At 36.0% G+C, this 26,894-nt stretch overlaps 1 protein-coding gene across 1 annotated transcript in view; it reads left to right on the top strand.

The window, feature by feature from the left end:
- Brr2 (U5 small nuclear ribonucleoprotein l(3)72Ab) overlaps nt 1-26,894 on the top strand; it is a 570,943-nt gene that overhangs the window by 133,808 nt on the left and 410,241 nt on the right. The window contains exon 12 of the mRNA XM_090384330.1: nt 24,520-24,690. Coding sequence (XP_090240456.1) covers nt 24,520-24,690 — 171 coding nt within the window. The remainder of the gene's footprint in view (nt 1-24,519; nt 24,691-26,894) is intronic.

Genomic DNA, 26,894 nt, shown 5'->3' with positions numbered 1-26,894 from the left:
TTGCATGGTACAACCTGTGCTAGTTTATAGATCCTCTAATACTCATGCAATGAAAAGTGTAAATGAGAGGTGTTACCAATATATTGGAAAGCAAATAAAATCGCTTGGATAACTGCCGATTTATTTAAAGAATGGTTTCTAAATTTTTTGTGCCAGCTGTGGAAAATTATTTAAAGTGGAAAAATCTGGATTTCAAAGTTTTATTATTATTGGATAACGTGCCAGGTGATCCAACAGATTTAAGTCATCCATATGTTGAAATAATGTTCCTACCACCTAATACAACTTCTTTAATTCAGTCATTAGATCAAGGCATTATATCTTATATTATACCTTTAAAACTTATTATATCAGAAAATAGTTACAATGGATTTTGGAGAAAATTGGTTCCCTATCTATTGAAGTGATGGAGGCATGGAAACATTTTTCAGTCATGGACTGTATTAGAATCATAGCTTTATCACTCTAAGAAGTAAAACTGTCAACATTAAATGCATGTTGAAAAAGTATATAGCCAGAGTCAGTTCATTCAGGAAATATGGTTGAACTGGCAGAAAATGGAATCGGTGCGATAGTAGAACTTGCTAAGTCAGCAGGAGGGGAAGGTTTTGACAATATGACTACTGAAGACGTTCAAGAATTTCTAGTAGAAAAAGAGACTGGCGAAGTGGATTTGGTTGAAATGGCATCGGAGGCAAACCAAATCAATTCAGAGGATGATAGCGCGGATGAAAATTCTGAATTTCCAAAATTTATACTAAAAAGCATACGGGAAGGCATAAACTTAGCTGAACAATTAGAATCTTATTTTTTGAATGCAGATTCTTCAACTGAAAGGAGTACAAAGTAGTAGTAGTAGTAGTAGTAGTGGCACTTGATGCAAGAAAGCAAGTGTAGGAGCTTATGCAGCACCAGCCAAAAAAAAAAAAAAAAAAATCACACCATACCCTCCAATTGCCTGTCCAGTTCCTCCTTAAATTTATTTAACCTATCAACTTCCACAACGACAGATGGAAGTTTGTTCCACCCGCTGGCTAAAGGCAAATTTCCGCACATCTATTCTACATCTATCCTTTCTTAATTTGAACTTATGTCCCCGTAGGTTTGTATTCTGAACAAGTGGGAGGATCCCATCAGAATTCAGCATGCTCAACCCATTCAAGGCCTTATAGACCTCAATCAGATCACCGTGCAGGTGCCTAGTCTCCAGCCACTGCAATTTGCAGAACTTAAGCCTCTCTTGGTAAGAGGATCCCTTCATTCCCCTCACCAATCGTGTTGCTCTTCTCTGTACGCGCATTATAGCCTAAGTTGCTAATGCGCCAATAAAACCCAAATCAAACTCAAACTCTTCTCTGTACACGCTCAAGCAAATCTACATCCTTCCTAAAATGAGGCCTCCAGACCTGTACGCAGTACTCAAGGCGTGGCCTGACCATTGCCTTATACAGAGGGACAATCACCTCCTTTTCCCTGCTAGCAAAATTCCTATATATCATTGACAAAACCCCATGACCTGCCCTAGCAGCCTGTCTACATTGCTCAGAAAACTTCATATCTGACTGCACAATTACTCCCAGGTCTTTTTCATTTTCTACCACCTTAAGTGTAGTACCACACAGTTGGTACGTTTCTCTGGGGTTACTTCTACCCATATGCAGTACTTTGCATTTGTCAAGGTTAAACTTCAGTTGCCACTTCTTAGCCCATCTGCCCAAATTATCTAGATCCTGTTGCAGTAGCACACTGCCATTACTGTCATTAACAACCCTGCCAACCTTCGTGTCATCTGCAAACTTCGACATTAAGCCTGATATACCTTCATCAATATCATTGATAAATATACAAAACAACAGTGGACCCAACACCGAACCCTCTGGGACTCCACTAATAACATTAGTCCACGAAGAGCAGCACCCATTGATTACCACCCTCTGTCTTCTCCCACTTAACCATCCTTTTATCCATTGTAGCAACTTACCCTTAATACCATTCTGCTCCAATTTGTACAGTAGTCTTCCATGCGCAACAGTGTCAAAAGCTTTCCTGAAATCCAAGTATATGATATCAAAATTATTTTTTGCATCCAGTTCCTTTGTGACCACATCATAATAACCAATCAAATTTGTCAGACAAGACTTTCCCTTAACAAACCCATGCTGTGTCTGAATTATTGCTGCAGTCTTGTCTAGATGATCCTGCAATGCATCTTTAAGTTCAAAAGGGAGCTTCAAAAATGCTTAGCTCCATATCATGGAATTTACAATGATCTATCAAGCAAAAGCAAACCCAGATTACTGACTTTTTAAAGAGAGCAAAAGATACTGCAGAAGAAAGTTTAAAAGTTGAGAATGTCTTCACCTTCACCTTCACCTTCTGTGCTTAGCAGCGATGAAGAGGAAGAAAATTATATGAATGTACATTATCTGACATATGTATCACAGTTTCCGATAGTTATAAAAAATGGTGTATTTTTGTTAGCTTTTGGAGCGTAACCCCCCCCCCTTTTGGTACTGATTCTTTGTCCCATATAACACGGTTTTGCACTACGTGAGATTTTACAGGAACCTAGCTACCGTGTTATAAGAAGGTTACCTGTAAAGATAAATTTCTTATGCAAGGTGCAGTTCACTGGATGTGTGATGGAAAATTATCAATGCACTCAAGGATCACCAACTTGGATATTTCTAGACTTCGTGGCTTTTGAAATACCTCATGTAAACATATGTGGTATTTTAAAAGTCATGCAACCCTATATAAAATACATTTTATTGAGTAACTTACATTGAGTATATAAACACAACTGAAGGCATCTCTCATTGAAGAATAATAGTGCTACAGTGGTTAATGGAAATTACCACCAACTTGCAGCATCTAGCAGTGATGAAGAAGAAGAAAATTAAATGAAGCACATTATCTGACATGGATATATTACAGTTTGTAACACATTTGTTCAGTTATAACTATTTTTATAAAAAATTAAGTTTCTGATAGTTTTAAAAAAAAAAAAAAAAAAAAAATGGTGTATTTTTGTTAGCTTTTAGAACGTAATCCTTCTTTTTGTACTGGTTGTTAGTCTCGTATAACATAGTTTTTCACTACGCGAGATTTTATAGGTACCTAACTACCATATCATACAAGGATTACCTGTATATTGAAAATCAAAAACTGAAAAGAGTAATAATGATAGTTCTTGATAATGATGTTTTAAAACTTATTAAAAAGAAAAAAAAATTAAGTAATAAAAAAAATTGTTAAATCTGAAAGAAGAAATCATGGACATTGAAGAAGAAATTAAAAAATGGAAGAATCTTCTATCAAATTAAAGGTGTGTATTTTCTTAATTTAATTCCTTATCAATAGAAGCAGCGCAAGAATTACTTTCACCACTGCCTGCGGCTACTACTAATCTATTAGTCTGTGAATCTCCCCCAAGCTAAGAGGTTTCCGACCCACCTAACACTGCCTCGATAGCATCAGCGAATATTCTTTTTAAGGGAAATCTCAGAAGGGAAGTTATATATTGTACTAGGGTTTGAACAAAGAGTATATAAAGGTAGAATAAATGAACTTAAGTATACACCTAATGTTACTTTTGGAGGAGATAAAATATTAGTACCTTGTTCAGTTGCAAAAGGAGCTAATGATAATAGCATTCAATCTGATGTAATATATAACTTTAAACTTACAAGCTATCCATTTGCTACTGTAATTGACAAACCTAACCCACCAGTATATTTTCCTCTTGATAAAACAACATTTAATGAAATAGTTATTTCACTAACAGATGAATATGGAAGATGAATGAACAGTGAATATGGACGATATTAACTTAAATGGAGAAGAGATATCATATGTATTACATACACTGAGTGATCACTAAATTATGACCACCCCTATGAAAACTGATTGCGACCCATTGACCACGTGAGGTACAAGAGTGCTCAGTTAGTCGACCTACGTAGCATGGATAAGGTGTCAGTGGTTCAGTAGGTAGTAAAATTCCAAACGTGATGGGTAAAAGGAAGGATTTATCAGACTTTGATAAAGGACATTGTGGGTGCTCGACGAGCTGGCGCCTTGATTTTCCAAACAGCTGAACTGGTGTGGTGTTCGAGAGCTGCTGTAGTTAAAGTGTACCAGGACTGGCTTCAAAATGGTCAAACAACGACCCGACAGCAAAACTGCAAAGGTCAGTGAAAAGTTGATGTAAGAGGTGTGTGCCAGGTCCAATGACTTGTACAGGCAAACAGGTGTGGCACCATTGAAGAATTGACTACCCAAAATAACGTGGACCAACACAGAATAATATCTGGCATGACCATGCATCGCACGTATGGGCTATACCAGCAGACGACCCCTACGGCATCCTCTCCTAACCAAGGTTCAACGCTGTAAAAGGCTCGCCTGGTGCAAAGAGCATGCAAGATGTTAGAAGACTGGAAGAAGGTGTGCCGGTCAGATGAGTCACGTTATTTACTCCACACCGTGAATGGTCATGCACGGATTTGGCATCAACAACATGGGGCTCTTGATCCATCATGCAGGGTATCAAGAGTGCAGGCCGGTGGAGGTGGTTGTATGGTGTGGGGCCTGTTTCATTGGCAGGAACTTGGACACCTGGTGCACATGGAACAACATATCATTGGTTTCTGCTATCGTCAACTGCTTGCTGACTGTGTACACCCTGCTATTTTACACTTTTTCCTAAATGGCGATGGTGTCTTCCAAGATGACAATGTGCCGAGCCATCGGGCACTTGTTGTGTGCGGGAATGGTTTGAGGAACACAGTGTTGACTTCCAGCATATCGATTAGCCTCCAAATTCCCCTGATGTCAATCCCATAGAGCACTTGTGGGACACTATGGAAAGGCATATCAGACATCTGGATGCACCAATCACCTCCATACCTGCATTGCTGACTGCATTACACACAACTTGGTTGGCCATACCTCCCGAGCACTTCCGACATCTTGTTGAATCAATGCCACATCGATAGCTGCTGTATTTACTGAGGGGCAAAAGGTGGACCTACGAAGTATTAGGTATGTGGTAATAATTCATGATCACTCAGTGTATATACTTAGAAAGTATGATTACCTATTACATGAGCTGATTAAGAAGGTTAACGTGATTAATCAGCTCATGTAAATATAATTAAAATAAATGATTCTTAACAGAAATAGACAGTTGTATTATAAAGCTCATCCTCTTATCCAAGGATTTGCAATGGAGGCAAAGATGCCATGGGTATTATAATGATATGTGGCCCTCCAAAGTTCAACCCTATCCGATGACATTTTATTCCTTAATATTTAATTTCTCTCATTGGTTTTTCCTTTTCTCCCTGAGACTACTAATTTTTAACATATAGGTATATATTAGGAGTGACTGAGTGAGTGAGAAATTTTGATACAAGGAAGATAGTGGGCGTGGTTTAATTCAACCACCTTTACTTTTCATAGACATTAAATGCCTAAGTGCTTTCAGAGGTAATGTCTCTGCAATCCTTGGTATTTGTGCTTTTCCGACAGTGTGATGGGTGTGGTTTATTTATTTATTCTTTTGTTTCATTGGCCAATATATGAGGCATGGGTGGGATGGGGAAATGTTTGTGTATTGTTTCTACTTTCTAAGTGAAAATTAGTATTGATTTTTTGTTCCCTTGTAGAAGTTGTTTATTTTTGATCCAGTGCTTATGTGAGTGACATGGACTATGAGAGTTAATTAAAAATAGTTAATATTTTATTATTTAATTCATCATAGTTATTCAACCCATCATTAATCATGTCAAGTGAAAAGAAAAAGTGTCAGCAGTATCTGGATGGATATCTAGCTTATGGTTTTATTGAAAGTCCATTCGACTCAAGACAGCCCATGTGTCTGCCAATATAAATAGTTTTTCAAATGAGGCTATGAAACCATCAAGACTTTACGATCACTTAAACATCCTGATAAAGTTGGTAAACATGTTGAGTATTTAAAAAATTTAAAACAGAATTTTGAGCAATGTAGCACGGTTACTTCCTTATTTAAGAAGAGCACATAAACAAATGACAATGAAATGATTGCATCTTATAAAATTGTAGAAATCATTGCAAAAACTAGTAGTGCTCATACAGTTGCTGAGACTGTTGTACGACCTGCATTAAAGACTATAATTTCAACAGTGATGTATCAAAACCCTTCGTGTTTTAAAAGCATTGCCATTGAGCAACAATTCAATTCAAAAACCAATTGAAGAGCAGCTAATTGACACACTAAAAACGAAAAAATTTTCTATTCAGATTGATGAATCCATAGTTACTAACAATAAGGCCCTTCTAATGGCATATGTTCATTATTTCAGTGATGATTGTAAATTGCAAGAAGAGATGTTTGTAAAATCTATAGAAACTGACTGTACTGGAGCATCCATTTTTGCTGCTGTAAAAACATGGTTTGATGAAAAACAAGTACCATTGGATAGTTTGCTATCCTGTGCCACTGATGGTGCTACCTCTGTGGTTGGAAGACAAAGGTTTTATAGCCCACCTAAAGGAAGTATGCCCTGACGTTCTTGCAATACACTGCATTGTGCACCAACATCATCTGGTTGCTAAAAATATTAGTCCAGTTCTTTATTATTCTCTCAGTATAGTTATTAAAACCATCAATAAAATAAAGTCACATAGCAAATATGATTGCCTTTTCAGAAAATTTTGTGTTGATAATGAAGAACAGTATGTGAGGCTTCTTTTACATACAGAAGTTAGATGGCTTTCTAAAGGAAACTGTCTAACAAGATTTGTTTTGATATGGTAATTAGTTTATTAGAAAGCAAAGAAGACTCAGATTTAGCAAAGGAGATCAGCAAACACAAAAACAACATATACTACAGTCCATTCCGGTTATTTGGGACACATCAGAACTAGTGCATTTTGGCCCGATTAAACAGTTCCGACAATCCTCAATTATCTGAAGTTTCACATAAATAGTTAAAAATACAATGTACCCCCCCCCCCCACCACCTTTTTTTTTTTTTTTTTTTTTTTTACAATTGGTTCACTGTACAATCAAATCACGTTACAACGAACTCAACATAGTAAAGTATCGTTCACTATACGATGTGCGGTAAGCGCCGGTCATTGTGATCACGTTTGTGAATTGAATTTTAATTCTATTAAACAGCGATTCTAATTAGCGAAAATAGGAGGAATATTATCCACAGGCTATAAAAGCAAATGCACCTCCATAGCCAGGTGGGAAGGAGCAGCAGTGTGTAGCACACGCTTCTTGATTAGACCGGGGTTCGAGCCCATCACCACCAAATACGGAGGATGCGGAAAGGTCAGGGAATGACCACCGCATATCCCGGAACAATATGGCCTTAGTTGCTAATGCTCCTAAAAACCAAATAACAAATAACAAACATAAAAGCAAAGATATATTAAGCACAAATGTACCCTTTATTATCTTACCAATTAAAAAATTGAATGATACATGAAAACCGGAAGAATATATACGTGATAATCGGAATAATTAATACATACTGTAATATGTACATACGAGCTAGTTGACATTTCTGTTCACTGACATTTGTGGGTGGGGGTTAAAATTTAAAACAGTAAAAAGACAATCAATAACAAAGAATATGGCACACACAAATTGCAAGTAACACAATACGACCAAGTGAGAACCGAGTAATGAGTTACAAAGCTTTAAAAATACGAATGAAGAGAAGATCTGAAAATTAATTTTTTTTATATGATTGAAGATGTCATGTAAGTGTAAACACATTTCACCGTAATAACCCACAGAATTCCAGCTGTCGGTATTATCGCAGATTCAGTAAGATCAAGTTTACTGTCTGTTTCACTAACAGAAAAGCCCAATAAACAGGTGACTGCTAATTGTTTTATGGTTGTGACCTCCAGAATTTCGACCGAACCACGTGGTACCGTCAGAGACAATGTCCAGTGCTGCTGTCTCCTGCCCCGATTAAACAGCATGCTGTCCCAATTAAGCGAAGGAAACCCTGGCTATTTTCTCGATTGGTTTCTGTTTTTTTAAGATTTGCCCCAAATAAATGGCTGCCCCAATTAACCGGTGGCCCAAATAACCGGAATCCACTGTATATGGCTTGGATTTTTCGAAAACTTAATGAAGTATCACTTGAAGAAATTAATTGCCGTGATAGACTGCAATCGCACATTAAAAGCTTATCTTATCTTCCTTCATGGATTAGGCGATCTGCCTGTTCCAATCTCGAAGAGGTCTGCCCATCTTTTCTTTGGTCTTCCTCTGTCTCTTTTTCCTTTTGCTCTATATGTATGAGCTAATTTAGGGAATCTGTTATCTTCCATTCTTTCTACATGTTCTTTCCATCTTTGTCTATATTCTATAATTTTTCCATTAATTGAGTAAATCTTTAATTGCTTTCTAATATTTATGTTATGTTTGGTATTTTATCTAATTTTGTACATCCTTTAACATATCTTAAAAATTTCATTTCTGCAACTTGTATTCTATTAATGTCTCTTTGTTTCGGTATCCATGTTTTAGAACCATAAAGAAGTGTTGGTATTGCCATTACTTTGTAAAATTTCAATTGTGTTTCTTTCCTTGTTTTCTTAGCCAGAGTTCTTTTTATTGTTCCACATATATTTTGAAATTTTGCCAATTTCTGGTTCATATCTTCTTCGACATCATATGTTATAATCACATCCTAGATATTAAAATGTTTTACTTGTTCTAATATTATTTTTGTTCTCACCGTATTTTTCTCTTTAAAAGCCATTGTTCTAGTTTTCATTGTTGATATTTTAACTTTATATTCTTCTGTTATTTGGTTTAATTTAAATACTGCTCTTTGTAAATTATCTTCACTATCTTGAATAATTACTTGATCATCTGCAAATAACAGTGTATTAATCCTATTCTTTGTATTTAAATATATACCTGTATTGATTTCTTCTTTCTATTTTCGTATCATATCCTCGATATATATGTTAAACAGCGTTGGTGACAAGCTACATCCCTGTCTAACTCCTTGATTTATTATACTTTCTTCTGTAATATTTAATTTAATTATTATTTAATTTAATTTTAATTATTTAATTTTAATTTATTACCTGTATCTATTACTATTTTTGTAAGATGCTTTGCGTATCCTTTATTACTCAATATGTCCCATAGTTTTCGTCTGTTTACTCAATCAAATGCTTTTTCATAATCTATAAATGCTAAATGCATTTCTAAATTAAACTCTTTTTGTTTTTCTATTATTTGTTTTAATATAAATATATTATCTACACATGATCTTCCTTTTTCTGAATTCTGCCTGTTCTATTAATATTTCATCACAGATAATTTTAATTCTATTATTTATTATTTTGCTCTACATTTTATGTACTGTAATTAATATGCTAATCTCTCTATAATTCGGCCCCGGGTGCCAAGCGAATTCGAGGTCAAGCGATTTCTCTGTGATATATAGAGTGCTCATCAAAAGCGATTAAAGTTTTTTCTAATTTTGTACGTTTCTATTAGCAGCTTTATTTCTATATTGTTCTACACTTAAAAGCCACAAGTTAGAACAGAGAAAGGAAACTCACCTTTCTTTATTTTTCCATATATCTCTATTTCCACTAACTAACTAACACTTTAACCGCTTGGCCTCCTAGCGGCACTGCTCCTGCCTCCCCATGGCGGGGCCGGAAATCTTGGCAAGTAAGACCACTTGCCAAGGGCTAAAAGGAGCAAACATGGCAAACACTGACCATCAGGATATTGAGGACGAAAATCCAAAGAGACAAAAGACTGATCGGATGGAGCAACCTTGCCCATCGTTCTTAATCATCCACTCTCTTACTAGTCAGCCCATTAATAAATTGTCTCCGTTTGTCATACAAAAACATCTGGAGGGTATTGCAGGATCTCCCAAGATGGTGAAGAGACTGCAATCAGGAGACTTACTAGTAGAAACCACCAACCACAGACATTCTGAGAAGCTGTTACAGCTTACAAGTTTTGCTGGAATTCCAGTTAAAATATCCCCGCACACAACCTTAAATTCATCTAAGGGTGTGATATCCAGTTGGGACTTATTAAACGTTACTGAGGAAGAAATAACCCAAGAGCTGCAGGGACAACACGTAATTGAAGCAAGACGAATAATGATCAAAAAAGATAATGTACTTACACCTACAAGAAACATTATTCTCACCTTCAATACACCCAACTTACCCTCCTCTGTAAAAGCAGGTTATTTACTTTGCCGAATCCGGCCTTACATTCCAAACCCTTTAAGGTGTTACAAATGTCAAAAGTATGGCCACTCACAAACTGTATGCAGAGGAGTTCCTGTCTGCCCTAATTGTGGATCTGCAGATCACATACAAAGTAACTGTACAGCTACAAAAATGAACTGCCCAAATTGCAAAGGTGACCATCCTGCATATTCCAAGACATGCGAAAAGTGGAAAACCGAGAAAAAAATAGTAAAATACAAGGTTGAGAACAAAGTAAGTTACCCAGAAGCGAGAAAATTAGTTGCTCCAACTATAACCAAAAATATGACCTATGCCAATGCTGTGAAAAAATATCAGACAGTCTCCACTCAAACTGATGTAACAGTTCCCACTAACAAATCAATTTCTGATTGGGCAAGAAATGTTCTTTCTAAGCAACAATCCAAGTTCTCTGACCAAGCCAATAATACTCCTCTGACAATACCAGCGGCATCACCTACTCCAGTCATAGATACCATATCTCATAGTTCAAACGCAAATGTAGTAAAAAATTTTCAGGACACAACCATGGACACAGATGGCACATCCATACAGGATGATCCCCCTCTAGAAATCCATGCAGAAGAAGAAATGGACACAGGTCGACCAGTTTTCTCCAAAAAAGATAAAACTAAATTAGAGCGTCATAAGCCAGTAACCTTCAAAAAACAGTCAGATACAGCTCCTTCAATAAAACACAAATAATGCCTTGTATTTTACAATGGAACTGCAGAGGCTTTCGTTGCAACACAGATGATATCCGTGATCTAATTAGCCGATATTCTCCAGTTGCCCTTTGTCTTCAGGAAACTTACCTAACCTCGCAAATTTCTCCTTCAATAAAAAACTATTGTCTTTATCGAAGAAATCGTAACACAGCAAATGCTGCCCATGGTGGTGTAGCAATCCTGATAAACTCAAAGATCCCAACTAAACATATTCCACTTCAAACAGAAATAGAAGCTGTTGCTGTTCATATAACTCTGAATATTTCAATAACAGTTGTTTCAATATACCTACCACCAAACCATACTTATTGTTTAAAAGATCTTGAAGATCTGTTCATACAGATACCTCCACCTCTCTGTATATTAGGGGATTTTAATGGGCACCACCCCTTATGGGGCGATCCTAAACTAGACACACGTGGTCGACTCGTTGAAAGCTTTCTAGAGTCACAAAACCTCACCTTACTCAATACTGGTACGCACACTCACATACAACTCCCAACTGGACACACCTCAGCAATAGATCTCTCAATTTGTTCTCCAATACTCTTTCCAACCATAGAGTGGTATGTTTTAAATGATCCAATGGGCAGTGACCATCTTCCAATCATATGCAATGTTTTAATGTCACAGACTCCATCAAACAAGCTCCGCAGGAAATGGAAATTTGTTCGGGCAAACTGGGCAAAATTTCGATCATCAATCTCTCTTGACGAGGAAAAAATCCAGCTCCAAAATATTGATAATGTAACAGACTACATCACATCACATCTCCTAAAAGTGGCCAAGGACACAATACCATTATCAAACCCCCCTGATCGCAAGCATTATAATTATTGGTGGAATGATGAGTGCACAAAAGCAAAGAAAGCAAAAATCAAAGCCTGGAATTTATTTCGGCAATGTCCAACCACAACCAATCTCATTAATTATAAGAAGCTAAGAGCAAAAGCACGATTTGTACAAAAGCAAGCTAAGAAAGAATCCTGGACCCGTTTTGCATCGACCTTTAACAGAAACACTGATCCGAAAACTGTATGGAAAAAAATTAGACAGTTATCTGGTAAGTTTCCTACTATACCTTCTCCAATCCTCTCCTGGAAAGGGCAAGATCTATCCAGTTCCTTAGACATTGCTGATGCTTTGGGCGATACTTTTGCTGAAATATCAGCGGCATCAGCATATCCTACATCATTCCAACGAATTAAAAACACTAGAGAAAAGCATGCCATAAAATTTCAAACCGCATGTACTCTTCCATATAACAAACCTCTGCAATACTTTGAACTTCTGCATGCCATTAGAACAGCCCACAATGGGGCAGCCGGGCCAGATGGGATTTATTATGTCATGCTTCAACATCTCGATGACAAAGCTTTAAGCCTGCTTCTGGTTTTTTACAATCGTATATTTTTAGAAAACGTTTTTCCAACTTCTTGGCACCACTCTACTGTTTTGGCATTCCTAAAACCTGGGAAAGATCCAACTAACCCCTATAGCTATAGACCGATCTCTCTATCAAGCTGCCTGAGCAAAATCCTTGAAAAAATTGTCCACAGAAGACTCGTATGGATCATTGAGTCACAACATCTAATGAGCCATAGCCAATATGGCTTTCGTAAAAATAGGTGAATTTGCCATTCGAAATGCCTTTGTTAAACGGGAACATCTTGTAATGGTTTCAATAGATATCGAGAAGGCTTTTGACACTACCTGGCGGCATGGCATACTTAGTGATCTTTACTCTCTTGGTCTGCGAGGCAACCTTCCTATTTTTGTTCAGAACTTCCTACGTACTAGATCGTTTCAAGTTCAGTACCAAGATGCCCTCTCCAAAACGTTTATACAGGAAGAAGGAGTACCACAGGGATCAGTACTGAGTGCCACTTTGTTTGCTCTTAGAATAGATTCCATCACCAATCAGCTTCCAAATACAGTTGAGACCTACCTTTATGCAGATGATCTTTCCATCTCCTGCCATTCCCAAAATATGAGGTCTATTGAACGGCAGCTCCAGATATCACTTAATAAAATCCAACAGTGGGCCAGCCTCAATGGATATCGACTCTCGCAGCAGAAAACAGTTGCCATCCATTTTTGTAGACAGCGCAAACTTCATCTGGATCCTGAACTTCAAATTTATAATGTCTCCATCCCGGTCACTAATAGCATCAGATTTCTAGGATTAACATTTGATAATAAGTTAAATTTTATAGACCACATTAAAAATGTACGTACTTCCTGTCTAAAAAAGTTAAATATACTCAGAGCTTTATCCTCCCAAACATGGGGCGCAGATCGTACATCTCTGCTTCGGCTATACCGGGCATTAATAAGATCCCGTCTTGATTATGGAGCTCCCATCTATGATTCAGCCAGATTGAGTGCATTGCGTTGGCTTGATCCAATTCAACACAGTGCCTTGAGACTTTCACTCGGTGCTTTCAGAACATCACCAGCACATAGTCTCTACATTGATGCCCATGAACCGCCACTAACTTTACGTAGGAAAACACTGTTATTGAACTATGCTGTCAAGATACAAAGCTGTGCCATGCATCCGACTCAGTCATACCTGTTCAATCCACCATTAGAAAACCTTTTCAGAAATAAACCAAGCGTAGTAAAGCCAGCTGGTCTTCGCCTTCTTGAACTGATGCAAATTTGGAATGTTTCCATCCTTTCCGTACAACAGACAACAACTTGTCCTCAACCACCATGGTTTCCACCACCTATACCGACCTGTGACACCTACCTCTCTCAATGGGGTAAGAACATTTTACAAACATCAAATATCAAACAACTTCACGAAGCTCACATTCAAAGATACTTTGACTTCTCTCCAATTTATACAGATGGCTCTAAATCTAATTCAAACGTTGGAGCAGCTGCAGTGTTTCCAAATACCGTTATTTCAGCATCCTTGCCATCTGAATTCAGTATCTTCTCAGCTGAATTATATGCTATCAAACTAGCTTTACAGAATCTCTCTTCTGACTGTGCTTTAAAATATGTTATTTACACTGATTCACTCAGCTCAATCTTGGCTTTATATAACTCCTTAAATAAAGTACACCCTGTTCTAGACGAAATAAAAAGCATATTACTGAAAATTGAAGAACGCCATCAACTGGTCACCTTCTGCTGGATTCCAGCTCATTCTGGCATTTTGGGCAATGAACTGGCTGATAAAGCTGCAAAAAATCCAACTAGCTTCGACTTAACTGATATTCCTGTTCCGCCATCAGACTATGCATTAATCATTCAGGCTGCATGCCTGTCAAAATGGACAGCAATATGGCACTCTCAAATTAATAATAAATTATTTCAATTTAAACATGATCCAAAAATTTGGCGCTCCAGTGTCCACACATCAAGACGAGAAGAGGTAGTCCTTTCCAGGGTAAGAATAGGACATACTTACCTGACCCACCTTTATTTACTCACAGGGAACAACCCGCCACAGTGTCCACTTTGTAATGTAAATCTGAGTATTAAACACATTCTCATTGACTGCCCTTACTATGAACAAGACAGAACTTCAACCCTACTATCACTGATTAATCTTCGTAGACCAATAACTTTAGAGAATCTCATTGGAGATGACGCAGATATTTCCGAATTTTTCAACTTCTTAAAGCAAACTGGACTTTTTAATCAATTCTGAATTTATGAAACTTTATCATTTCTTTTTATTATAAATGAATAGGCGCATTATAGCCAAAGTAGCTTATGCGCCATCAAACCTCCATATCAACAACAACCTCTATAATTCTTTGTATCATTTCTATTTCCTTTTTTAAATATTGAAATAATTTTTGCCATCTTCCATTCTTCTGGTATTTTTTTATATTGTTCCCAACATTTATTAAATAAATTTAGTATCCTGTCTTTTAAAAAACTTCCTCCATAGTCGATCAGTTCTGCATTTATACCATCCATTCCTACTGCTTTCCTATTTTTTGTAGCTTTCAATGCCTTTTCCAATTCTTCCTTCGTTATCGGATCTATGTCACTAACTGGGTCTAACCGTATCTCTTCTGTTTGATATGTTGGGTCTTTCCACAATTCTTCATAATGTTTTTTTCCATTGTTCTTCCTTTATTATATTTATTCTTGAAGTGTTTTTCTCTGTGCTATTCAAGTGTTTCATCATTTTATATGCCAAATTTTGTCTTCCACGAACATCATGTTCTATTGTGCTTATAAATCTATCCCATGACTCTGCTTTAGCCTTCCTTATTATATCTTTAGTTTTATTGCGTTCTTGTTTATTAGTAAATTAATAAGAGGAGTAAACCTCAATATAGTACGTGGAACACTTCCGTATGATACCCTCCAGAAATTAAAATCGTTTTGAATATTTTCGTTAGATTCTTTTAATTGCGTTAATTTGAATTTTAATTGTTTTGAATTGATTTTGAATTGTGTTAAATTGATTATTTAATTATTTATATTTTACTTTAATGTACCGGTAAGTTGTCGATTTTTTCGTTTTTTCCGTTTTAATTTCTGGAGGGTATCATACGGAAGTGTTCCACGTACTATATTGAGGTTTACTCCTCTTATTAATTTACTAATATTATCAACGTAGAACATATTGAGTATTACAGCTCTGATTCATACTATCTAAGTTCTTGTTTATATATTTCTTCATTCTCACCTGTCCTGTTTTGTATATATTTAAGATATTTATCTTGTACTGCTTTAGCTATTTCTTCATTCCATATCTTTACCCCCTCTTCTTATAGTTTTTCCTGAATTGTCCTAGTGTCTCTTTTGCTATCTTTTGAATTATATTTCATATATTATTCCATTCTTCTTCTGTTTGTTCTCTCTCCAGTGTTTTACTTATTTCATCTTTAATCCTTTTTTTCATATAAATTTTGTATACTTTCTTCTTGAAGTAGATATACTTTATAACCCAACTACTCCTTCCCTTGTTTAATAGCTTTTCTCTTCTTCCATTTAGCCCATAACTCTATTTTTGAAGCCACTAAAAATGATCTGAATTAATATCATATCCTCTAAACACCCTAGTATCTCGACATTGTTTTGTTAATTTTTGATTTACTATTACATTGTCTATTGTTGATTGTGTACTTCTTGCAGACCATGTATATTTATGTATATCACGTTTTCTAAAAAATGTATTTGTTATCTTTAAATTATTAAATGTTGCAAAATCTCTTAATTTATATCCATTTCCATTTACTTTATTTACTCCATAACATCCCATAATATTTTTTATTGGCTTATTCCCTACCCGAGCATTATAATCTTCCAAAATAACTACATGGTCCTTTTTTATATTCTTATCTAGTTCTTTTTGTAACTCTAAATAAAATTTATCTGTTTCTTCCTCTTTTCCATCTTCTGGAGCATAAATTCCAATTATACATAAATAACCTCTGTCTAATTTAAATCTTACTGTTATTATTCTATTATTTATAAATGTCTAGCTCTGTATTTTGGTTTTCCATTTTGATCTATTAACATTGCTACCCCATCCACTAGCTCTTTCTTTTGATCTACTCCACTGTATATCATTGTATAAGAATCATAATCTTCTTCTGTTTTAAATGTTTAAGTAATTCGACTTCTTTATATCCTAATCCTCCTCTTATGTTCCACGTTGCAATATTTAAAATGTCCGTTATTCCTTTTTCCAGTCCGAGTCGCATCCCTTTGTCTGTCCGGTTTTCCTCTTTGAGCTTTATGAGTTTTTATTTTTTTAACTTGGTGAGGGAACCAGCCTCCCGTACACCCTCCAACCTGGAGGACCAGTATGTTACTCTTCATCTGATCCCTGCCCTTTGATCTGTCTGGCTAGGGTGGCCCTACCGGTAGTCTAGCTACCACCAGCATAGCTCTCTGGGTCATCATTAAAAGCCTTCACTGAAAAACTGGAAACATTTGAAAGCAATTTAATGAGAAAACAATTTTATGGTATGCAAGAGTTGACTGAAATTAATGAATCTCTCACCAAGAATGGTCTTAAGAATTATTCAGACCATTTCTTTTCTTTAAAAGGTAAAATGAAAAATAGATTTTCCTATTTATTTTATTTTGAAGTGAAGCCATGGATGTTAGATCCACTTGGATGCGATGCTGGGTCTGCTAGTGAAGAAATTCAAGAACTCATTGAATTAAAATGTAAATTCGAAAAAGGTGGAATAGCTGAGTTGTGGGAATCAAAAACAACTAAACTTCATTTTCCAATGTCTTATATGGTTGAAAGTGGTTTTAGTTCATTAAATAAAATATTAACAAAGGAAAGAAACAGAACTGATATATGTTCATTAGAATTAAATTTACTAATATTATACTGAACATTGAACTTTTACCTAAGAAGCATCAGGCTTGGGGATCCCATTGAAAATAAAGAGTAAGTATGAAGTATTTTCCTGTTTAAAATTTCATGGGAGGAAGGGGCGATTAAGAAAAAAAAATTGCCTAAAAAAGCCCTTTAGGGGGTGATAAAAAACTGAGACACAATGCTCTAATCTACAAACATATTACTGGAAGTGGTATTATATTTGATATAATTAAAGGATTAACGATTGCTAAAAAAAAACTTGAAATAGGTAAAGATAAGGCTACAGATATGCTAATTGATAAAGATAAACAACTGGTTAATAAATTAACTTATAAAAATGAAGCAAGGCTTGAAATGTTATTAAATGGTGGCAGGTTGAAATTACTTAAATATTAATTTCATATTAAATGGAAGTAGAAAATCCTATGCAGAATTTACCTAAACAACCTCTTATAGATGTATCAACTGAATACTATAAATATCTTCATTATCTAGATAGAAATGTACATGTTATAAGGAGTTTTCAAAATATATAATTTTTGTGCAAGGTTTTGATAAGTATATTTTCCTTCATGGAAGATACTTTCACATACAAGGATGTTTATTAAACCCTGATAATATTACATTTAATGAAAATAAAATTGTAACATTACAAAATAATGTTGCCATTTCAAAGGATGCTGATTATCATAAATAATAAAACTACAGCTAATATCTCATACGTTGGTATAATATTTAATTAATTGAATATTAGTTGAATACTCAATGGATAGTTAGTTGAATATTTAGTGAATTTCTCAGATGATTATTCCTGATCTAGTGCTGCTAATGTTTTGGTATCCTGATACCTCAAATTCTTTAGATTTAATGGTACTATAGATCTATCTAAGCACTTGACAGAAGGATTGAAATCAACTAAGTTGTGTTTGCCCCACTGGAAAATTACTTGGAGATCGGCATTTAAGGAATTGGTAGAGGATATTCGAGAAGTTGAAGCTAATTGAGCAGGATGAGGTTTCTGAAACTGGAAAGTGGAATGCAATGTGCTATCATCAGCAAAACTATGGATAGGATTTCTGGTCAATGGAAGAAAGTTATTAATATACAAGAGGAAAAAGAGTGAGGGAAAGAACTGAACCTTGGGGGACACCAGCATTAGTGGAAAAGTTAGAAGACAGAGAGCCATCTACCATCACCCTCAGTGAGCGGTTAGAGAGAAAACTGAATAACCAATCACAAAAGACAGTTGGCAAACCATAAGATGGAAGCTTTTTTAGAAGACCTTTGTGTCAAACACGATCAAAAGCCTTTGAGATGTGAAGAGCAACTGCTTCTGTTTCACAGAACTTGTCCATTGAATTTGTTAGAAAGTGTAGAAGTAATAAAGCATTCATAGAAGTAATCTTGGAAGATACTAGGCTTTTCATGCCAACTAAGAAATATTGCTCAAGGTTTAGGCCTAAATAGATGTCAGATGAACTATTGAGATGTGGCAGAGAAGAAAAATGCATGGGATACATATAAATTAATGGGTGACATGGAGGCCTATGATAGATATAAGCTGGTCTGTAACCAAGTCACAAAGGAGGTTAGGCAGGCAAAGGCAGATTACAAGAAATCTTTGGCAAAGGATGCAAAGAAAAACAGCAAAGAGTTCTTTACTTATGTAAACTCTAGAAGGAAGGGGATGAATCAGATTGGTCCACTGGATATCGATGATTCAAGTATTGATGATTCTACTCAGGTAGCTAACAAACTAAATGAATATTTTGCATCTGCATTCACACATGAGGAGTTATTCAGGGAGGGAAATGCCCTGTGGTGAATTAAACGCTGGCAGTGAGCTAGATGATTTTGTAATAACTGAGAGCAAAGTGGAGGACAAATTGCTGAAGATAAACATAAGAAAGGCCCCTGGGGTGGATGGGATATATCCAGTTATATTAAAGGAGACAGCAAAGGAAGTAAACAAAGCCATAATTATGAGAGTTTCCTTGGATTCAGGGGAGGTACCCATGGACTGGAGACATGCAAATGTGACCCCAATTCACAACGGAGGATAAAAGGGCAACAAAAATAATTACAGACCTGTTAGTTTAACTTCTGTTCCAGCGAAATTAATGGAGGCACTGGTTAAAGAAGCACTGTAGGATCATCTAGACAAGACTTCAGTTTTAGCTCTGACACAGCATGGTTTTGTTAAGGGAAAGTCTTGCCTGACCAATTTGATTGGATGCTATGATGTGGTCACAAAGGAACTGGATGCAGGGAATAACTTTGATATCATATATTTGAATCTTAGAAAGGCTTTGACACTGTTGCACATGGAAGATTGCTGCACAAATTGGAGTAGTGTGGCATTGGAGGCAAATTGCTGCTGTGGATAAAGGGATGGTTGAGTGGGAGAAGACAGACAGTGGTAATCAATGGACACAGCTGTTCATGGACTAATGTTATTAGTGGAGTCCCTCAGGGTTCATTGTTGTTTTTTGTATTAATGAAATTGATTATGGTATATCAGGCTTAATGTCCAAGTTTGCAGATGATACAAAGGTTGGCAGGGTTGTTAATGACACTAATGACAGTACACTGCTGAAACAGGATCTAGAAAAGTTGAGCAGATGGGCTCAAGAGGTGGCAACTGAAGTTTAACATTGACAAATGTAAAGTACTGCATATGGGAAGCAGTAACCCAGAGTAACATATCAACTGTGTAGTACTATACTGACAGTAGTAGAGAATGCAAAGGACCTGGTGGTAATTGTGCAGGCAGATATGAAGTTTTCTGAGCAGTGCAGACAGTTTGCGAGAGTAGCTCATGGTGTCTTGTCAGTGATATACAGGAATTTGTTTAGCAGGGATAAGGAGCTGATTATCCTCTTGTGTAAGGCAATGGTCAAGCCACACCTTGAGTATTCAGGTCTGGAGGCCTCATTTTAGGAAGGATGTAGAGCTGCTGGAGCAAATGCTGAGAAGGGCAACAAGATTAGTGAATGGAACAAAGGGTTGCTCTTACGAAGAAAGGCTTATGTTTTGCAAATTACAGTGTTGGAGACTAGGCACCTGCGAGGTAATCTGATTGAAGTGTGTATAGAGCCTTGAATGGTTTGAGCATGCTCAATGCTGATGGGATTCTTCCTCTTGCTCAGAATAATTGCCTGAGAGGGCATAAATTCAAATTGAGGAAAGATAGTAGGATAGATGTGCGGAAGTTTGCCTTTAGCCAGCGTGTGGTTAATTGCTGGAACAAACTTCCATCTGTTGTTGTAGAAGCTGATAGCTTAAATGGATTCAAGGCAGAACTAGACATACATTTTGAGCTAGTGGATGGGTGAAATTAGATTTTTTTTTTTTTTTTTTTTTGGCTGATGCAATATAAGCTTGCTTTCTTGCATCATGTGCCTATGCTAATGCTAATATTCGTGAAATGAACTAGGAAGTGTTTGGGAGGTTTAGATCTTTTCCAGATAAGCTTGCTCATATGCAAAAGTGTGAAAAGTTTGAAGTGTTTAAGTAGTGATAAAAGTGTTTTTATAGTTCTTTGATGGTAAGAGAAGTCTATTTTATCAGCTAGGTGTGCTCGTGTGAGTGCAGCAGTAAAATTACTGTAGATTAATGGATCGATCCTATCAGTGGCATACCTAGGTGTCATTTTAGGGGGGGGGGGGCATGGTGACCAGCGTTTTGAGTTTTTTTTTTTTTTTTTTAGAACACCTCTTGAGTACTTTTTCTCTAATTTAAAATTTTTGGTTAAGAAGGGGCATTTGCCCCCTCTGCCCACCCCTGAATACGCCCCTGGATCCTATAGAGAGGGATGTATAAAATTATTGTATATGGTTAGAATAGGGGTTTTTAAATTAAAAATTGAGCTTAACCCCTTCCCTGAACATTTTTTTGTGGAAAATGTGCCGTAACGGATTGACTTTTTTTATTTTACAAATTAAAAGTATGCATCATGCGAATACTAATTGTATAGTTTTTTATGTTTTTTATTAATTTTTTTTCATAGAAAATACATGGGAGTAATTAACCCAATTGGGCTATCCCGAGTTATCTCATGTACGCCAAAAAATGTGCAAATTATACAGATATTTTTAATAAATTAATGCTTGAGCTAAAAGAAAGGCACACAAAAAGTCTTCATTACTCATTATATAAATAAATTTTAAAAATCAAGTAGAATGCACAAGCAGTAATTTCCCGCCACAAGCAGTAATCGTGAACTAACTGCATTCTGACACACAGCAGCCACAAGTAGGCAGGCAAGGTAAGCATCGCTTATGGGTGGCTGTTCAAGAGGGCGCCGAAATATTTTTCAATATTGTGTTTGCGAATTATTTTCGTTGGTTCAGTATTCTGCATTTAGGGTGGCAAATTATATTATTTCATTATTGGCAGCACAGAAATGTGCTGCCAATAAGCAAATTGACATTGCTGTACAAAAAAAGTAAAACGAAAGCCAGTCATCTGCTGCCAGGCATAAGAAAATCCTGAGAAAACTCGGGATTTATTTACCTAATACAAAATTAGCCAGAGAAAATACGTTTCAGTCCTAAATTTGGAGGTACAGTCAGTCCTCGTATAGCACGATAGTTGTGTTCCTAGAAACCCTTGTGAAATGCAAAATCGTGCAATATAAACAACAGGCCCTATGGGAAAAATAGAGTTAGATGCCGACCACCCAAGATTGAACACACACATTTGTAACCAAACACAATAAATAATCATAATAAAATACTTACGTATTTTATTACGACTATCACGTAATAAAATATTGCTACTGCTTTTGCTTTTATCATAAGCAAACTTGTTTTTTGTTTGATTTTCTATCCAAACAGATGACAGCTTTTCCATCTCTTCCAATTCTTTGTCTTAATCTAATGGATTTTAATTACACTTTGATTTGTTCCTGCTATGAAAGTTTTTTTTTTCTGCATTCTTTGTAATTCTCGGCATTGCCTCATTTAGGCCTGTAGCACGTGCAATGTCGCATGGTCTTTCATTTCGCTCAAAGTGTTTAACAATTTCATATTTTTTCTCTATCGAAGAGGCGGACTGGCCATAAGCCTTACCGGAGAAATCCCGGTGGGCGGAGGCCGATGTGATTTTGGCCATAAACGCTAGTATGAGGCCACTACAAATTTTCCCGGGTAAGAATATTTGACCCAGTCCGCCTCTGTTTATCGATATTGCTTTTCTTTTTCTCTCCGAATCTGTAGTGTCTTCACCAGGACGCTTCCTGTTCACACCTTTTAAGAATTTTACTCATTTTTAGGGAATAAAGCACAATTACAAAATGAAGAGGCAAGCTTGATACACATAAACAAAGCTGCGTGTGTGTAGCAACTGAATAAACAACACCATAAAGGCAGAGATACACTATTAACACCTCACATTTTACTAAAGCACATTTCTAGGGGTTACTACCATAAAACAATAAAAACAATTTCCAGTTGCGTTTCTGCCAGTGGAATCTGTTATAAACTGGTAGTAAACTCGATCTAATTGCATTTGCTATTATACCGATAGTTGGAATTGTGTTGGGTTTTACATTATTATGGTGAAATGTGTTTCCTCCTTCACTGATATAAAAAAACAAATACATTTTCAGAATCTTCTCTTCATTCCTATCGTGTTGCGTTCTGTTGGGGTGATTTTGCGTTCGACTGCCATTTCTTGTAAACACAAAGGCGAGTCATGCATAAGCGAATTCGGTTCGTGTTATATAAGATATCATTCCCCTATTTATAAATTTTGTATGATCGAATTCGTGTAGTGTAAACACGTGTTATACGAGGACTGACTGTATTATTGTTTGCTTTGGGTATTATTGTATCCCGAGATATTTCGTGTTGTTCCAAATAACTTTTAAAACTAAAAACGAGATATCTGGATAATCCATGAAGTGGTTAAAACACATCATTTCCTTAAAAATATAAATAATTTTGATTTTTGTAGATTTTAAGAAAATGAATGATTGTAAATAAAAATGGTGGTGTTTTTAGAGCGTTTGTTTTTTTATGTTTGTAAAATTGGAAAAGTGTCCTAGAATCTCCATATTCTATACTACTCTGTACTGTGTTAAGGAGGCTCAATTCAAGTGGACTGTATGCAAGGAAGCCATTGGTTTGCATTCCATTAACCCCAAACTGCAGAGCTCATCAAAACTGGTGAACATGTAACATATCTTGAAACTGGAAATATCCAATGACTGCAGTGGATCAGCACGATCACCAGACTTAAATCTGATTCAGCGTGTGTGGGTCGCCCTTTTGCATCATACTGCAAGCTGACAGCCAACTCCTTAGTCACTTAGTGAGCAAAGGTCTGCACTGACAAATGAAGAATGGGATTTATTCCCACAGAATCTTATAGACACCCTTATATCAAGCATGGTTCACCGCTGTCAGGCCTGTTTAGCCATTGGAGGAGATCATGTGCCATACTGATGTCATGTGACCATATTTTTGAGCATCTTATATCAACTTCTGTAATGGGATCTTTTTGATAATTCTTATATGATCCCTATAAATGTCCCTTATACCTGTCTGAAGTTTCTCACTGTCTCCTCGTTTCATCATTATTCTATGGTTCACCACCATACTAGGTTTTGTCCCACTTCATCGTAAGCTGCACGAGTTACACCACATTTTCTACATGTTCTATTGGTTTTGTCAAGCAGTGTAGTTCTAGGTAATGAAGTTAAAACTTCAGGTATAGGAGAAAGAAGCTAGATGGCCTTAGAAATTATTTTAGTAAACTGAGGTTTACTGATGAACCTGCATTTACTTCAGTATGGAAGTAGTGTCCTCCATTTGTTGAATTTATTTCAAAAGCCATGTGGTTTTCACTTGATTAAATATTTGAAGTAAACGAAAATGAATAGAGATTTGAAATGTTATATCTATTCTGTGAGTTCACAATTTTTATTCCTAATCTTGTATGTGTATATTAGGTTCCCACAAAGATGTATAAAATGTTATTATGTTTACATTCTTATTATATTATTATGTTAATTATATTACGTTATAAAATGTTTAAAAATGTTATTGAATAAGAAAAATCTTCTAAAACACTTCTTGTTCATCTATTTGTTGTGTCGTTGGGGGGTGGGGTGGTTGCTTAATTGTATTTAGAAGCATTTGGAAGTTTTGCCAGAATGAAAATTCTAAAACTTTTCAACCTTTTATAACATTTTAGATATCCCAATGTCAAGTTTTGGACCTGGAGGGACTAGCATTTTCTCAGGGCAGTCACTTTATGGCTACAAAACGATGCCAGCTCCCTGATGGATCCTTCAGAAAACAGCGAAAAGGTTATGAAGAGATTCATGTTCCAGCCTTGAAACCTAAACCCTTTGAGGCAAATGAGGTAAGATAGAATGTACTTCCTGAGCAAAATTACTAAATAAGAATTCTGTTCAAAATTTATTATACAGCCATTAGAATTTCATCAAAATGTGAGGGAAACAGCTTTTGAATGTTAGGATATCTTGTTAGGATATCTGCAATCGATATCCTGCCATTCAGTCTTCCAAATTATGAAACTTACAGAATGATAAGTCTGGATCACGTACAAGTGCTCGGTCACTTCCCAATGCAGTTTCTGAATAATTGGCATAATGTATCGAGCCATGTAATTATGCATTTTTATGTAACAGAATGACACTGTTGGCAAACTCTGAGGATTCACGTGTACTTTTGTGAATTGACCATTTCATCCTGAGACATGAAATGGCACAGTAGCCTCCTTCCTGTGAGATGAGGGTGGTGTGAATATAACCATCGTAGCGCTTTCTGAAATCTTAAAATTTCTTCAGCTGTTATGTTGATTGATTGATGTTTCCAGTGCATTCTGTATCTCTTTCTAGTTCAAGGTGCCTGAGCTGTCTCATCCACAATAATCATGTGATCCAATTTGCCATTTCCTTTCTCTTCGTGCATTAGTAGAATGTTAGGTGCTACAGACACAGTTCCTTTCATAAACCTTTCTGTTTATTATTGAGCCATTTTTAATATTTTTGATTTTAGTTTATGAAAAATTGGAACTATACAAAACCAGTGGAATTGCTTAGTACAAATTCATCATTATTCAACTATGGACTAGGAATGCATTTGCACTAAGCAGTGTCATTAAGACATTTGGAAAGTTGCTCCTCCCAGACCTTCATGTTCTTTATTTTGTCATTGTTGATGCCATATCAATTGTTTTAATCCATGCCCCTATGACGTCTGCTAAGACAAAATTTTCTTCTCTGACAATTGTGCAAGCTTTTCTTGGACAAGGTCTAGATTTCTTCCATATTAATGATTTGCCCATTCATATACTTGTGGGCATGGCATTCAGTTGTTCATATACATTTTTATTTTTATTACATGTTGGTGAATTTCTGAGAGAGACAGACCCACCCACCCACCCTTCACTGTAAAAATTGAATAACACTGAATAATTTTGTGTGTGCGTGCACATGCACTGATTCGGACATGAACATTGTATTGTCTCAGCTGCCACACATAATTCACCATAGAGGTGGATAGTTAGAGAGCTCTGCTTTTCACTGGAAGTATTAGTACCAATCCCTAAATTTATGCCCACATAATTTGAATTTAGAAAATTGAAATTTTGTTTTAATTTTGTTTAGCCTGAACTTCTGTTTACATTGGGGGAAAATGGTGAAATAATTATAAAGAGCATCAGCAGCTGTGCTTCATTCATCATGAACATTGCCAAGGCTAAAGTAATTCACAAATTAATCTTTAATGTGCATAATTAATTTTTAAGTTTAATTAATGTGCATTAATTAATCTTAAATGTCACAAATGTGCATAATTACTAGGTGGTAGATGACTTTCATCAACCGGTGAAATACCACCACTTTGCTTATTGGAGGCTTGAAGTGGTGAAACCCATGTTTAGTCTCTAGAGCAAAGTTTCCGGCATCCCCCTCCTCCCATACTTCACCTTCAACCCATGCACGGTACTAAGTACTATAGGTTTTGATACCTTTTGTGTTTGGGGGTTTTCATAAAAAAAAAAAATAAGTAATTCAGAAATTAATCTTATTACACTGCACAATCGATGCAAAAATGTGCAGTGTTAATTTTCTTGTTTAATATTGTTGTACACATTCTGAATTAGGTTATACTATAATGCATTAGTAGAATTACATTAAATGTTACAAACTTTTGTTTATTCTTTTCTTTTGATGACTTTATGAACTATCACTATAATGCTATTTTGATGTATATTATTTCACTGGGTGGGGTTTCTCTAAAGATCTTCTGTTAGATTAGCTTTTTTCTTTTTTTTTTTTTATCCCTGATGTACCAATAGTCTGACTCCTTTATATCTATTAGTCTTATTCTAAAAAAAAAATCTGTGATTACAGTTAGTATTAGTAAGGCCAAATAATACAAGAAAGAACTTTTCTGCAACATAATATGTGGTCATTTGCAGAAGTTTAGCCAATCCTGGTCAAAAACAAAAGAAAAAAAATTCTAGTTTTTGACCAGGTGTGTAGATTAGCCAACTTAAGCATTATGTATCTGGTGTATTTGGTACCATAATATCCTTTT

Source organism: Mastigoproctus giganteus, chromosome 11 (genome assembly GCF_048544385.1).
Source record: "Mastigoproctus giganteus isolate SK-2022 chromosome 11, ASM4854438v1, whole genome shotgun sequence".
Lineage (NCBI taxonomy): Eukaryota > Metazoa > Arthropoda > Arachnida > Uropygi > Thelyphonidae > Mastigoproctus > Mastigoproctus giganteus.
Note: the sequence above shows the minus strand (reverse complement) of the source record. Positions and strands in the feature narration are given on the sequence as shown.